This window comes from Schistocerca gregaria, chromosome 1 (assembly GCF_023897955.1).
Source record: "Schistocerca gregaria isolate iqSchGreg1 chromosome 1, iqSchGreg1.2, whole genome shotgun sequence".
Taxonomy (NCBI): Eukaryota; Metazoa; Arthropoda; class Insecta; order Orthoptera; family Acrididae; genus Schistocerca; species Schistocerca gregaria.
The window spans coordinates 378,106,543-378,124,103 of record NC_064920.1 but is presented as its reverse complement, the minus strand read 5'-3'; the positions used below and the strand labels follow the sequence as shown (position 1 = coordinate 378,124,103).

At 39.3% G+C, this 17,561-nt stretch overlaps 1 protein-coding gene across 3 annotated transcripts in view; it reads right to left on the bottom strand.

Annotated features, from left to right (window-relative positions):
• LOC126348001 (interaptin-like) overlaps nucleotides 1–17,561 on the bottom strand; it is a 238,839-nt gene that overhangs the window by 84,855 nt on the left and 136,423 nt on the right. For all 3 annotated transcript variants that reach the window (XM_050002320.1, XM_050002318.1, XM_050002319.1), the window contains one exon: nucleotides 15,645–15,831. In XM_050002320.1, coding sequence (XP_049858277.1) covers nucleotides 15,645–15,831 — 187 coding nt within the window. The remainder of the gene's footprint in view (nucleotides 1–15,644; nucleotides 15,832–17,561) is intronic.

Sequence of the window (17,561 nt, the reverse complement as noted above, 5' to 3'; positions counted from 1 at the left end):
CATTGTAATGCTCTTACTCAGTGGAGAGGAAATCCGGTGATCAGTACCCACCAATAAGGTAAGTTCCGTGTAAAGCACTTCTCCATTTATTCAAGTTTCAGTGTGGTTTAGTAAACAATTTTATGGATCACTTTTACACAGGTTCCTTGCCTAATAGCCAACCAACTGTATTAATCACTTATTTTGTATAAAGTGTCTTCTTTCACATGCTGTTATTCTTTAAAGAAATAATTATTCACATAGTTACAGTTTTAATACATTCATGTATTACATATTATTGCTGGCATTCCACTCACATTTAGTTCATATTGAGTTTCATTTTGAGAATATTTAAACCGCTACAGTAGCTTTGATTATTTTCATAAACGGACATATCAGTTTAGTTTAACAAACATGCATAGCCTCAGTTACATTGAGCATTCTGATATACATGCATATATCTGTATGTTTGAGTATCACAAATCATTACATAAGGAACATTATACACAATGGAAAATCCAGGATGGAATGTAACAAAACCAGAGAAGGAATGTTTCCAGAGAAGGAATGTTTCCTTCTCTGGTATTGAAACTTTATACATAATTCCTTTCACATTATTCATGGGAGCTTGTCATTTATTTATGGAGCAGGTGGGAAAGCATTGGCATCTACTCCAATTATACACTCCTGGAAATTGAAATAAGAACACCGTGAATTCATTGTCCCAGGAAGGGGAAACTTTATTGACACATTCCTGGGGTCAGATACATCACATGATCACACTGACAGAACCACAGGCAAATAGACACAAGCAACAGAGCATGCACAATGTCAGCACTAGTAGAGTGTATATCCACCTTTCGCAGCAATGCAGGCTGCTATTCTCCCATGGAGACGATCGTAGAGATGCTGAATGTAGTCCTGTGGAACGGCTTGCCATGCCATTTCCACCTGGCGCCTCAGTTGGACCAGCGTTCATGCTGGACGTGCAGACTGCATGAGACGACGCTTCATCCAGTCCCAAACATGCTCAATGGGGGACAGATCCGGAGATCTTGCTGGCCAGGGTAGTTGACTTACACCTTCTAGAGCAAATTGGGTGGCACAGGATACATGCAGACGTGCATTGTCCTGTTGGAACAGCAAGATCCCTTGCCGGTCTAGGAATGGTAGAATGAGGGGTTCGATGACGGTTTGGATGTACTGTGCACTATTCAGTGTCCCCTCGACGATCACCAGAGGTGTACTGCCAGTGTAGGAGATCGCTCCCCACACCATGATGCCGGGTGTTGGCCCTGTGTGCCTCAGTCGTATGCAGTCCTGATTGTGGCGCTCACATGCACGGCACCAAACACGCATACGACCATCATTGGCACCAAGGCAGAAGCGACTCTCATCGCTGAAGACGACACGTCTGCATTCGTCCCTCCATTCACGCCTGTCGCGACACCACTGGAGATGGGCTGCACGATGTTGGGGCGTGAGCGGAAGACGGCCTAACGGTGTGCGGGACCATAGCCCAGCTTCATGGAGACGGTTGCGAATGGTCCTCGCCGATACCCCAGGAGCAACAGTGTCCCTAATTTGCTGGGAAGTGGCGGTGCGGTCCCCTACGGCACTGCGTAGGATCCTACGGTCTTGGCATGCATCCGTGCGTCGCTGCGGTCCGGTCCCAGGTCGACACACACGTGCACCTTCCGCCGACCACTGGCGACAACATCAATGTACTGTGGAGACCTCACGCCCCACGTGTTGAGCAATTCGGCGGTACGTCCACCCGGCCTCCCGTATGCCCACTATACGCCCTCGCTCAAAGTCTGTCAACTGCACATACGGTTCACGTCCACGCTGTCGCGGCATGCTACCAGTGTTAAAGACTGCGATGGAGCTCCGTATGCCATGGCAAACTGGCTGACACTGACGGCGGCGGTGCACAAATGCTGCGCAGCTAGCGCCATTCGACGGCCAACACCGTGGTTCCTGGTGTGTCCGCTGTGCCGTGCGTGTGATCATTGCTTGTACAGCCCTCTCGCAGTGTCCGGAGAAAGTATGGTGGGTTTGACACACCGGTGTCAATGTGTTCTTTTTTCCATTTCCAGGAGTGTATTATGTGCTGCTTGCCCAATTATGCTTAGCGTTGCCTCTAGGAGTAAAGGAAGAAATCTACTTGACTACAGGCTCATTGGATTATTAAGGAAAGGATACATTGCTCATATATTGTGTTAAAAGAAGACTCTCAATCAGCATTGTTCATGGGAAATTCTTGTTATGTTCCTACTACATAAAATAGACATTGTTTACTTCAGATGATGTGTAACTTAAGTATTCATGATGTGTGTTTAATTGCCATGAATGCTGTTGTCATTTGACATGTAGAAATACATATATACATATTGTAAAGAGAATAATGGGTGTTGAGAGTTTCTGAAGCAGTGACTGTGCCCTGTGTGTAGGTTGGCCCCTTACTTGTTCAGTAGCATCAAACCTATACCATTATGACATCACTTACTGGACTGCTGCTGCATATACTTTGAATCATCCATTCACATCACTTATATACAGGGTGTGCATGAAGTCCAGGAACACTTTCAATAAATTATTTATTGCACAAGAACCAAACATTGTACAGATATCATATTATGAAAGTTTTTTCCATGTTTACTGCCAAAGTGTATTTTGGTAATTTGCTGATAGTCAGTGCTAGTCCCAAACATGGCAAGTTCAGGCTCAGAGTGAGCTTCCTGTGAGGTGGAGTTCAACAAAAACTCATCTTAAGGAATTTGTTGTGCCAGTGGTAAATGGCCTGCCTTGTTGGTAGCTTCTTACCGTAGTTGGTAAACTACCTGTGGTGATGTACATGAAAATAAACTTTCAGGGTTTCTCTTCAAAATAACATATGTATGATATCTGTACAATGTTTGGTTCTTGTGCAATAAATAATTGAAACCGTTCCCAGACTTAATGAACACCCTGTACATAACATTTCTTACAACTAAATTTTATTCACTTAAGGTGCAGCTTATTAAACTTGTATGGTGCAATGCTTCTGTACAATGCTTCTCCTGAAGCTTATCATTTCTTCTTTCACATCATGTTGATGCACTGGTTGCTAAAAAGAGAAAACTTAAAACTAACTTAAAACTAAATGTGTAGTAGCTCAGTGGTCACTGATTCAGTCATTCTTTTACATCAGTATGCAGCTGTTTTATTCACCTGTTCTTCCCAGTACATCACCAGCTTCACTTACTTTTCTTTACCCTGCAAGGAGAGGCATTGACAGAATTCTATAAAGTATGAGATACTTATGCTCCTCACCTCTGCATCCTGCATTCATCTTAGCTGTCAACATTCATATCCTTAGATGTATATTATACATCCTGTAGTTCACTTTCTGTAAACACCTGTATATATAGTAGATTAACATGATTATTTTATGTAGATATTACTTGTAGCCTCTCATACATTTCCTTAGTTCAACATTGCATATAAATATATATTAGACGTAGTCCACCTTAAGTTTATAGTTATAATATACAGGGTGTTTCAAAAATGACCGGTATATTTGAAACGGCAATAAAAATTAAACGAGCAGCGATAGAAATACACCGTTTGTTGCTATATGCTTGGGACAACAGTACATTTTCAGGCGGACGAACTTTCGAAATTACAGTAGTTACAATTTTCAACAACAGATGGCGCTGCAAGTGATGTGAAAGATATAGAAGACAACGCAGTCTGTGGGTGCGCCATTCTGTACGTCAACTTTCTGCTGTAAGCGCGTGCTGTTCACAACGTGCAAGTGAGCTGTGGACAACATGGTTTATTCCTTAGAACAGAGGATTTTTCTGCCTAGAACACAGTGTTGTTGCGACAAGATGAAGTTTTCAACGGAGGTTTAATGTAACCAAAGGACCGAAAAGCGATACTATAAAGGATCTGTTTGAAAAATTTAAATGGACTGGGAACGTGACGGATGAACATGCTGGAAAGGTAGGGCGACCGCGTACGGCAACCACAGAGGGCAACGTGCAGCTAGTGCAACAGGTGATCCAACAGCGGCCTCGGGTTTCCGTTCGCCGTGTTGCAGCTGCGGTCCAAATGACGCCAACGTCCACGTATCGACTCATGCGCCAGAGTTTACACCTCTATCCATACAAAATTCAAACGCGGCAACCCCTCAGCGCTGCTACCATTGCTGCACGAGAGACATTCGCTAACGATATAGCGCACAGGATTGATGACTGCGATATGCATGTGGGCAGCATTTCGTTTACTGACGAAGCTTATTTTTACCTGGACGGCTTCGTCAAGAAACAGAACTGGCGCATATGGGGAACCAAAAAGCCCCATGTTGCAGTCCCATCATCCCTGCATCCTCAAAAAGTACTGGTCTGGGCCGCCATTTCTTCCAAAGGAATCATTGGCCCATTTTTCAGATCCGAAACGATTACTGCATCACGCTATCTGGACATTCTTCGTGAATTTGTGGCGGTACAAACTGCCTTAGACGACACTGTGAACACCTTGTGGTTTATGTAAGATGGTGCCAGGCCACATCGCACGGCCAACGTCTTTAATTTCCTGAATGAATATTTCGATGATCGTGTGATTGCTTTGGGCTATCCGAAACATACAGGAGGCAGAGTGGATTGGCATCCCTATTCGCGAGACATGAACCCCTGTGACTTCTTTCTGTGGGGACACTTGAAAGACCAGGTGTACCGCCAGAATCCATAAATAATTGAAAAGCTGAAGCAGTACATCTCATCTGCATGTGAAGCCATTCCGCCAGACACGTTGTCAAAGGTTTTGGGTAATTTCATTCAGAGACTACGCCATATTATTGCTACGCATGGTGGATATGTGGAAAATATTGTACTATAGAGTTTCCCAGACCACAGTGCCATCTGTTGTTCACAATTGTAACTACTGTAATTTCGAAAGTTTGTCTGCCTGAAAAATGTACTGTTGTCCCAAGCATATTGCAACAAACGGTGTATTTCTATCGCTGCTCGTTTAGTTTGTATTGCTGTTTCAAATATACCGGTCATTTTTGAAACACCCTGTAGTTACTCCTTCTTTCTTTCTATATGTATATAATCCTTATAAATATGTGTGTAAGTGAGTTGCATTCAATTGAATTGGCTAATAGTTGTTTATCATGTCAGCTGCCTAATTAATTATCCTGCAGCCATGTTAACATGTGCATTGCAAGTCATTGCTTTCACCTCAACTGCTGATGTAGCTCTCTGTTACGGTTACACCACAGTGCGTGTTGAAAGTTCTGATCGACTTCACCATTCTTCACATCAAGTGAAGTGCGTATCATTTAATATCTCTCTCAATTTCACTTGTTTGTTACTTTATATATCAAAATACAAGTAAAATCTCTTACCTCTAAACATGTCTTCTTAACCCTAGTTTTCAAAAGAACACAGAAATTAAATTACTATTATATACACTATGTACAGTCATTTCCAGAAAAATGCTTGCATCAAAAATGTTTATTCCAGAAATGCCTTTAAGTTCTTGTGGGCTTTGTCTTGACCAGTCCTCTCATAAAACAGTCTATAAGCTCCAGGATATGGGATTTTGGAAATTAAAAATGGTCCTGTATTAAGTAATTGCCATGTCTTTTTTAACTTTCCTATTTTTGCTGACTCAGTATGGGTTCGTAACAGAACTCATTGGCCTTCACTAAACTGTGTAAAATGCTCCAGTTTCTGATCATAGATTTATTTCCTATATTCGGCCCTGTTTTCCAGTGTGATTACTGCTTGTTTAATTTTCTCCTCCAATGTCATTTACAACACTTGTATTTTTGGTAGGGGTGACTCCCATTCGTCCTTTTGTCTGGTGTACAACATTAATTCGTTTGGTGTCAACCTAGTGGAACAATTTGTAAGATTGTTAGTGACCTGCATAAAAGGTATGACACTTTCTACCCATTTTTTGTGTTGTTTTGTGTTGTGCGTGTGTGTGTGTGTGTGTGTGTGTGTGTGTGTGTGTGTGTGTGTGTGCAGAGTGTATGTTCTTCTGAACCGATTGAATTCCTTGAATACTCTTTCTGCAGGTGATGTCTCAGGGTGGAATCTTGATACTAAGATGTATTTTATACCCTGTGAAGTCATAAATTGCTTCCATTTCTAGCCTATAAAATATGAGGCATTATCAGTAAGTATCACTCATGGCTTTCCTATTCTCCTCAAGTAATCTTCTTTGATCCCTTTCCTGATGGAGGTCACTGTTGCATTATGTGCAGCATACATCTTAATACGCTTTGTAAAAACATCATACAGTGCTACCACGTATCTTACTCCACCCTTGCCTCCTGGATAGGGGCCAGCCTCATACAGAGACTCTAAATCTAGAGGTTTCTTAGTTAAAATTGGGTGAAACTTGATATGTTTATAAGAGTTAGAATGGTTTGCCTTCTGACACACTATACATTTTCATAGTACTTGAAGTACTCGTCATCCCAAATTTGGAAAGTAGCAATGTTTACCTAGCTTCTTGGTACGTTTACTTACCCCATAGTGTCCCTACACTTCATGGGTGTACACTATGAATTCCTCAATGTACTTCTCAGTAGGACAAATGCACCATTGTTCTAAGTCAGGATGTTTGCGATGGAATAAAGCACCATTATATTCCCTGTGTCACATTTTTACCTGGTTGTTGCCTTTCTGTGTTGGTTTTTGTTTGACCTTACTCCATCTTAGGTCCTGTTGTTGCATGGTCTTTATTTGTTTTCAAACCTTACTGTAGTCAGATTGTGGTATTTTACTTTGCATAAGCAAAGTTCTTATTTGAGAACCCTGTACCAAAAATTCACTAAATTCATCTAGACCTTGAGGTAAACTTGACAGAGCATTGGCAACAATTTTCTGATTGCCCTTGATATAAATAATTTCAAAGTTAAATTCTTGCAAATGTAGACACCACCTTGCCATTCTCCTGCGATATTGCTTTGGGAGATGTGTTAAATAGTCTCATTGATTGTCAACATGGTATTGTCACAGTTTGTCTGTGCCTGTGTTACATCTGTGATACATATCTCAGATTTGTGTCGGCTTTCTGCTAGCTGCATGATTGGAACTTCGTTTTCATTTGTCTGTTCATGTAAATCACTGCCATCTTGGCCATTTCCATCTTCTGTATTATGATCAACCATGGTAATATTTGATCAGCCATTTTGATCATTCTAGAAACTATCAAAAAATTAATAAAAATCATTAGAAAATTTTTATGAAAATAAATCTTGCACCTGAAACCTGCAATTTCATATGAAATCACATTTTGATAAATTCCTCTCTATTTGTCAAAAAGTATTACAGCTCAAGTGAATGAAATTTTTGTAATAATTTACACTACACTGATAAGTCAAAGTTTGGTATGATTTTTGAGTCCTATCAATTAATAAATTTTCTACTATAGCCTGTTTCATGAAAGATGGCACTTCCATTCTTAGAGGCGGAGTGATAGGGAAACATGGAGGGGATGAGGTTTGCGCATGTATGGGAGCAGACGGCGGGCAAACAAAGTCTGTGTTGCTTCGGACAACAATCATGTTCAATTGCCTTCAGTAGATCATATTATACATTCAAATCCATGACGGAATAATATATTTTAAAATTGATTTCAATAATTTATCTACATGAGAGAAATCTTACTTGTGAGTCTTGAGGTTGTGTCCACTGCTCCACAGAATTGTCTGTGTGATGTCAGAAGGCAAAAACAGCTGATACAGCTTTGTGAAGATGTCAAGGACAATTTTTCTCAAAACAACGATTGTCTAATGACAAGATTGCCAAAAATACTTGCAATAATTGCCATTTATTGTGATCTGGACTGCATTATAAGTAGAAGTGCAATGCATAACAAAATAAACTTCAAACTCAAACCAAAATCAATATGTTTGTTTGACAACTGCTTCTAATCCATATAATTTTTTAAATGTATATAATGCGCATATGTGGATATGTGTCACTGCTCTTCAATGTAAATCACTATGCATAAAATGGAATTACTGCTAGCAAACACTAGCACAAAAGACTATGGTAAAAATTGTCAGGATGATATCACATATTTTAGTGTCAACAGGCATTATGAGTTTAAACTAACTCGTTCAGCATTACAGTGGGAGAACACACTTATGATCCATTGAATAAGCCACCTTCAGTGAATAACTCTATATAATGCTGACTGACAACGTCAAAAAGAACCAATATCCTGACACGTAGCCCTCTGTTTCATTTTAAGGCATTTTATAATTGTTGCCATGACAGTGACACGCATTTTCATTTCAAAATACTGGTGTTTTTGATTAATTTATCCAGCTGCATTCTCAAGAGTAAGACAACAGGCTGGGAAAAGCTTGACTTCTCCTTGGAACATGAGTTGAACATTATAGTCTGACTACTTCAGAGGCTACATCTTTCTAATCAATAAAAACTAGGAAGTTTTCATGTACAGTGTTTGTAATTGATATGTTGACAAAAATGTTTTTAAAGAATGAGTCTTTACAACCAAGAAAGATCATTACATTATGTATCCAAGGTTCTCGGGTGTCCAGCCAGATCTGATCGTCGAAGTTCCACAATATTTCGGTGAATAATGATTCCACCATCATCTGGTGGTGCTGATGGAATGATCTGTCTGCACTGTCTCCATGGTATTTATGTCCGAGGGGTCCTGAGTAGTACCCCAGTGCGGCCGGCCGGCAGAGTGCCGCGTGGTGGGAGGGGGGTAGCTGCAGCCACACCCAGTGGTAGGCACAGTTCACCTCCGTCTGCCATGGCGGAAGGATCTCGTTTCCGCGAGCGCCGTTGCTCTTTGATGGTGTTTAATAATGGTTTCCAGGCCTTGCTAAGTTGAAACCCAGTGTCCCTGTTAATGAGGTTATCTGTTACTTGAATTTCTATGACCTCCTTGTAAATACTGTCCCAGTAGTCACTTGTGGCCGTCAGGATTTTTGTCTCTTCGAATTTCATTGTGTGTCCAGTTTCAATGCAGTGTTCTGCTAGGGCCGAATGGCTAGGTTGGCGTAAGCAGGTGTGATGTTCGTGTTCCTTGCATCGGTCCTCGACCGTGTGTACTGTTTGGCCGATGTAGGAATTAACAGCCACACGGGATTTTGTATACGCCTGCTTTCTTAAGGCCTACATCATCTTTTGCCATTCCTAGTAGGTCACGAATCTTTGCTGGTGGTCGGAAGACTGTGTAAATCTTGTGTTGCCTTAACAGTCTCCCTATTTTAGATGACACTTTGCCAGCAAACGTCTGAAAGGCCAGAGCTTGCTTCTCTTCTTCGGGTTGTTCTACATCTCGGTTCTTGCTGCACTTCTGTTGTTGGAAGGCCGTTCGGATTTGGCAGTTGCCACACCCATTCTTGCGGAACATGGTCTCCAGTTGTTTTAATTCCGTTGATAAGTTCCGTTTATCAGCAATTGAGTGTGCTCTATGCACCAAGGTGTTGAGCATTCCTATAAGCTGTGCCGGATGGTGCCAGCTGGAGGAATGTAGGTACAGTTCAGTGTGTGTAGGCTTGTGGTACACACTGTGACCCAATGAGCCATCAGATCTACATTCCACTAGGACATCATGAGAGGGTAGTTTTCCATCTTTCTCAGTCTCCATGCTGAACCAAATGCTACAATGGACCAAATTTAGATGTTGTAGAAACATCTGTAGCTGTTCCTGTCCATGTGGCCAGATGACGAACATGTCATCCACGTAGCAAAAGAAGTATACAGGTTTCAGTTCGGTGGCTTCCAGTGCTTCCTCTTCAAAACTCTCCAAGAATATGTTGGCTACCACTGGGGAAAGCAGGCTCTCCATGGCTACTCTGTCGGTCTGCTCGTAGTATTGACCATTAACATGTGCCTGAACAGTTGTGTCAGTTCAGGCCCAAATTTCTCACTGATTAAGTGGATAGAATCTTCCAGTGGGACACACGTGAATAATGAGACAACACTCAAGCTGACAATGATGTCAGATTCTTGTACTGTCATCTCCTTCAGGCGGCCAATGAAGTCCGTCGAGTTCCGGATATGGTACGCATATTTCTCCACATAAGGTCTTAGCATGCCCGCCAAGTGCTGCACCAAATAAATACCACAGACACAGCACAGACAGATCATTCCATCAGCACCACCAGATGATGGCGGAACGGTTATTTGCCGAAATGTTGTGGAACTTAGACAATTGGATCTGACTGGACACTCAAGAACCTTGGATACAGCACATTTGCCGGGAAAGCCTCGAATCACATCATTACTTTACTTTATTTCAAAGTCTACATTGTACTACCATCTGCTATCTGAGTCTATGTATGAACTATCGGATTGTAAATTTAGGATGATATATTCAGGGCTTTTATCCATCTTCACCTCCCTGTGAAGTGCTTATTTTTGAAACTTTTCAGCACGTCACACACAGTGTGCCGAAGCTGAAGGGGGATGCTGTCTATTGCTTCATGCATAAGCCTTTCAGTGTCTGTTATCTTGATGTTTTGTTTTTCCCCCACATAGCTTGTAACTTAAGTGCAAATTAATTCTATCAGATTATACTGACAGTAATACGTGGCTAAACACAAAACTGTGAGACCACATTCACATTCAAGAAAGTCAAATTTGTACATTATGTTATGTGACTCTTATAAATTAATGTGCTGCAGGAGTTCACCAAGGGTCTAGCTTATACTGTCTGAAATATTTTTATTTTTCAGCTAGAGCAAAATATCCCCTTCTGTGGTGCTCCTACTTGGTCATTTCTCTGTAACAGCTGAGTGATAACTGGCACAGTAATTAAAATCACTGACTTCAAAGCTAGGTATGGCAATAACTGTTCAGTGAATCACTTCCTAAAAGTGTCAATGCTCATTTCCTGGTAGTCACTACTGTTTATCTTACACCTAAATACAAGTTTACTCTCAGGAAACAACTCAGAAGAAGAGCCAGCATGCAGAATAAGTAACCTATAACCATTTCATATTTTAAAATTCTTTACATTGATGAAGCCATAGCTTTAAAGACAATTTGCTCGGGCATGACTGTAACAAGTTTTTGTGGTGTTGGGTAGTCCCTTCTCATATACAGTTCAAATGCAGAGCACTTTAAAACATCATTGTCAAAACCATCTATTTCTGTTACAGGTTTCTTGTGATTTCAATTATTTTCAGGCAACACAAAAACAAATTTTCCTGAGGTTTCTGTGATTCCGACACTTTAGTTTTCTATTCTCTATACAGTTCTCTTGCCGGCATGTGCTTCTGCAGCTCATTCTTAAGTATTCAAAATGTCAGGAATAGGAGTACTGCTTGCATATTCATATTTGAAGAAGCTACAATTACAGGCTATGAAACTCCTCGAGTACTTGTGAAGCATCTACATGTACATGGTACTTCTGCAATTCGCTAATTAATTGTCCAGTGGAGCATTAATAAAACCACCTTCAAGCTACATATTTCTCTACCATTCCCCCTTCGAACAGCGAGCAGGAAACATGAATACTTTTACCTTTACTTGTGAGCTCTAATTTCTCTTATTTTATTATGATGAACATTCCTCCCTATGTAGGTGGGCACCAACAAAGTATTTTCATGCTCTGGGGAGAAAGTTAGTGACTGAAATTTCATTAGAAAATTCTGCTACAATGAAAAATGCATTTCTTTTGGTGATTCCCACCCCAATTCGCTTATCAATCCATGGCAATCTCTCTCCTATTTCACAAAAATGCAAAACAAACTGCCCTCCTTTCAACATTTTTGAACAATTATATCTGCTGCAGATCCATCACCTGACAGTAATACTCCAGATGAGAGTGGAAAAGCATAACATAAGTAGTCTCTTTAGTAGACCTGTTGCATTTTCTAAGTGTTCTACCAACAAATCACAGTCTTTGGTTTGCTTACCACACCATGTTATCCATATGATGATTGCATTTTAAGATATTCATAACTGTAATCCCTAAGTATTTAGTCGAATTTGAAGCCTTTACCGTCGTGTGTTTTATCTTGTAAACCAAATTTGGCAGATTTTCTGACAATACAGATATCTTTCTGTAAGTCGTTGTCTAACTTGTTTTAATCTCTGATGAGTAAGCCAAATTTGCAGATTCCTTTTAGTACTCATGTGGATGACTTGAGTCAATTGTCACTTTTCTCACAATACAGATATCTTGTTTAAGTCATTTTCTAATTTTTTTAAATCTCTAATGACTTTGTAAGATGGTAAATCACAGCATCATCTGCAAACAGCCTAAGGGGTCTGCTCAGATTGTCTCCTAAATCGTTTATTAGATCATGAACAGAGGAGTGCCTATAACACTTCCCTGCAAATGCCAGATATCGGTTCTATCACCTCTGTTTTACTTGATGATTTTCTGTAGATTACTACATAAAGGGGTCTTTCTGATGGAAATCACAAAACCAATCACACAATTAAGACAATATTCCATAGGCCTGCAATTTAATGAAAGCTGCTTGTGAGGAATTTCACATTTATTGCCATCACATGGCATTTTCATTTGGAAATCAATCACAGCAAAATATTTGTAGATACATATTCAGAACTACACTGCTACGAGGAAGTAACATAGACATCTATGCGAATATATCAGTCACTCTGTGAATGACACTGCATTAATGGCAAAATACAACAACAGTGCAGCATGTGGGAGAGAGATTCTCACAGTTCAGTTTGTAACTCGAGACTAGCCTCTCGGAAGGAGAATGAATCTTACTGGCTACCAGCAGTTAATGGTAGGGGATGCGCAGGACAGCTGAAAACAGAGCCGCCTTCCACCATGACATGAGGTATAGTTAAACAGTGAGGAAAAAGGAAAGAAAGTAACTGCAACAAGAGAGGCGCTATCAAGTATAATCATGCAAGCTATTGCACAAATTTCCTACCTTCTCTGTGAAGTCAAGCAGCTCACTTATGTATCCTGTTGCGGATAAATTGGTCTTTTTAATTCTCTGCTCCTTGTTTTCGTATCATATGGCTTTTGTTGCACTCATATTCATGCAATGATAAATTAAACAAAATTAGTTTTTATTTTACACAATAATAACAAAATTTTTGTGTATGTTCATTTAACATTCTCTGGAAGAAGTCTATTCATGTTTAGCTATGACTTTCTCCTGGAAAATCGCTCACCATTTGTGTTAGTCTGTTGGTCAATTTTGGAATAACCATGCTGGGAGGCAGCCCAACAGCTTAGACAAAGAGTATGAATCAGCATGGAATTTATGTAATGAGAGATAATTACTACTTGCAGTACTGGAATTAAAGTATGGATTCTTGTTGAAATCAAATTGGTGCCTTCCTGTCAGTACCAGAAAAATATAATGCAATGTACAAATATAGAAGGCACAAAAATGAATAATGTTTCTAGGATAATTTCTCTTACTTTATTGACGTAGATTTTTAGATTGTCTGATTTTGCAGCAAACCTGGTGCTTAATAAAAAGTCATTTGTTCAATTATTACACATATATATTTTTAATAGAAGTCACTATTAAGTTACACTGATGTCATTAATTTACCGTTCATACAGTCCATATACTAAATCTTGATGAATAGCACGTATATATTTTAAAATGTCTTGCAGGATGGAAAAATTACTGCCTCTTCTTATGATTTCAGGTAAGAGTCATATCTATGAATGAATATTGGCGTAATAAATAAAAATATTCTTGCTGCTTGATTTTCTGTTATGAAGATAACTTTAAAAGCCTATCTTGGCCATCTTCTGTGGCACTGTACAAATTTCTTATTACTAATGAGAAAAGGAAAACATTCACATAAATTAGTAATGAGAAAAAAAGGTTATGATATTGGAAGCTACTTGTTTAGGTATTACACAGTGTCTATCAAGGAATTACAGGCTTTTTTAGGCAAAATTGCTTACTACCACAAATTCTTACCATATTCTGCTACTGTGGCCCAACCACTCCACACATTATTATATAAAGATTTTCCTTGTGACCGGGCATTCAAGTTGTTGAAATCTAAGCTACAATCAGTCTCTTGTTTGATCACTTTCCAGCCGGGCCAGCAACATATGTTAGCAATGGAGGCATCTTAGTTTGGCCTTGGCACCATACTTGCTCGTAACTATGCAGACATATATGAATCCCCTATTGTGTATGCCTTTCAGTCCTTAAATTCAGTTCTACAGTGTTATTCTCAGACAGAGAAAGGTGCTTTGATGATTGTGTATAATGGTGCCTGTTTTAACCATTCAGTGTCCTTGCCCAACAAATCTGCCCATCACTTATAGCGATTGACTCTTTCCTGTCATGGTACAGTTATAAGATACGTTTCTGATCCTGCACACCAGTGGCAGGATGTCACATGACTCAACAACGTACATCAACCACAGAAGAAATGAACATGAGCACAGTACTCACTTCTTCACAAATTAAGGGAAGTTCTGTAACTGTTAATTTTGTGTGTGCACCACTCCATAGTTCATACGTGGAGTTTGTGCTCGATTCAGCCACTAGAGACCACCCAGCCTGCTAATATGACAGCAGTTGTGTGTGCAGCCTGCCTGTTGTGCCTCCTATTGGAGCTAATGACAATATGGGCCAGGGTAAAAGGATCCAACAGCCACTTGCGTATTGCTAATTGAGTCATACCTTGTTGACCATATGTGCGTGTACTGTTCGATCAATAAATTACCTTATTCTTGTGTTAGAACAGTTACCAACATACTATCTGTGATCTCTTACCCTCTCAATACCTGTACCTTCATCTTTGTCTCCCCTCATCCTCTCAACACAGTGGTACCCCTCAATCTGGAATTCATATGAGCTGAATATTTAGACAAAATAATTTGTAAAATAACATTTCCGTGACAGATATGATATGCAAGTGTTTACAATACCAGTATGTAAAGAAAGTGAGAATATTTCAGGGCATGGTATTTATTTGTGAAAAATTATAAAATTGTTTAAAATAAATGCAGAGCGGGTCATAAAACTCCTTTGTATTAGGTGGGCAATATAGCAAAATAAAATAAATATCAAGAAGCTGCCAGGATAATTTAGTTTGGAATGATTTCCATATCAAAACATGTCCCATTGCAATGATACAGAAATACTTGTACATTTCACTTAGTTGAATTTCCTGTTGTACAATAATATAATTTTCTGGAGTAATGGAATCAAACAATTAAAAATTTTTATATTAGAAAATTTATCCTCAAAAATATCCCTTAAACTATTCTGACCTTGTTACATTAATAAGATAATGTATTTTATGTTTGATAGTGCTCACGACTAACAACACACATCTGTTTTGGCTGAACTGTACACAGAACTGCAACAGCAGATGTTATACAATTATTATGGAAAAGTTATTATCATTAGCATTGTTTTCAAAAATCAGACTGTAGGTTAGTGTACTGATGCAATAATCTTTGTTAAGATTTCAGCAAATTCAGTATAGCAAACAGGGGTGTACTAAATATTTCAGAATCCATTAAATTCATGGCTTATTTACTGACTCCATCTTTAAATTACATTACTTGCTAAAATATAGTTTCTTTTGTTGTATATTTAGATACCAGCTGCTTTTTATCCTATATTTATTGACTTCCCTATATTTTTGTATTATCTATGACCTCGGTGAATGTTAATTGGATTGATTATTCACCTGGCATTGGGTTTGCTCAAGATGAGTCTGTAACAGAACAGCCAGCCTATTATGCTCAGAACTGCAGTCAGCTGCCTCGTAACTTATCCAGGCATGTCGCCTCCACAATATTTCTCTCCTTGTACACAGTGGTCTAACTTCTATCTTCATTCTTTCTTCCATTTTGCTTATTGTTTTTTGAATGTTTCTGTAACATAGAATTGTAGTGGCAAAATCAGAATGAAGTTATTTACGTTTTCTTTCTATATTAGTTGAAAAAGGAATTGTAGTTAATCACAACTAACATAGTTACAACCACAATTTTTGTTGGTGGATAAATATATTAATTACTGCCAATCTGAAACTGAGATTAATGACATGACTACTGGGACAATTTAGACAAAAGTATCCAGTATTGTACACTACAGTATATTTATTTTCCTTGGAATATTTTACAGAATTATGTTAAACATGTCAAGATGAATTACAAATTGGAAGGCTTGGTTTTTCAGTCTGCTGTATACTTGAAGATAAACTTTTTGGCTCTCACCATTTCACCCATTCTTGTACTCCTAGGTTCATTTCAACATTTTTCTATACATCTGATTGAAATGTGCAATAGGAAAGCAACAGATTCCTTGAGAAAATGCTCTGAAGATTATTTGAGGTGATCATTCACAGAACCCAAAGAAATTCTGGTCTTATGTAAATGCTGTTTATGGCGCCAAAGTTAGTGTTAATTCCTAGTGAATGGGACAAGAAAGGAAAATGAAGGTAGCAAAACAAGTACTGATAGCATGCTGTGTTTGCATTGACTATCTCCTTATAATTATGCTGTACAGATGGCAGGGTTATTTTAATTACTGACAATGCCTTTGGCATGATTGTTTTACATATCTGGTTTGGACTTACTGATAACAAACAGACCCAAACTTTTTTGACTATGTAAGCACAGAACAGGGAATCAGTGATCACAAGGTCGTTGCAGCATCCCTGAATATGGAAGTAAATAGGAATATAAAAAAGGGAGGAAGGTTTATCTGTTTAGCAAGAGTAATAGAAGGCAGATTTCAGACTACCTAACAGATCAAAATGAAAATGTCTGTTCCGACACTGACAATGTTCAGTGTTTATGGAAAAAGTTCAAGGCAATCGTAAAATGCGTTTTAGGCAGGTACTTGCCAAGTAAAACTGTGAGGGATGGGAAAAACCCACCGTGGTTCAACTACAAAGTTAGGAAACTACTGCAAAAGCAAAGAGAGCTTCACTGCAAGTTTAAACGCAGCCTAAACCTCTCAGACAAACAGAAGCTAAACGATGTCAAAATTAGCGTAAGGAGGGCTATGCATGAAGTGTTCAGTGATTTCAAAAGTAAAATTCTATGTACTGTCTTGATAGGAAATCCTAGGAAGTTCTGGTCTTATGTTAAATCAGTAAGTGGCTCGAAACAGCATATCCAGACACTCTGGGATAATGATGGAATTGAAACAGAGGATGACACGCGTAAAGCTGAAATACTAAACACCTTTTTCCAAAGGTGTTTCACAGAGGAAGACCATACTGCAGTTCCCTCTCTAAATCCTTGCACAAACAAAAAAATAGCTGACGTCGAAATAAGTGTCCAAGGAATAGAAAAGCAACTGGAATCACTCAACAGAGGAAAGTCCACTGGACCTGACAGGATACCAGTTCAATTCTACACAGAGTACATGAAAGAACTTGCCCCCCTTCTAACAGCTGTGTACCACAAGTCTCTAGAGGAATGGAAGGTTCCAAATGATTGGAAAAGAGCACAGGTAGTCCTCATCTTCGAGAAGGGTCATCGAGTAGATGTGCAAAACTATAGACCATATCTCTGACATCGATCTGTTGAAGAATTTTAGAACATGTTTTTTGCTTGCGTATCATGTCATTTCTGGAAACCCAGAATCTACTCTG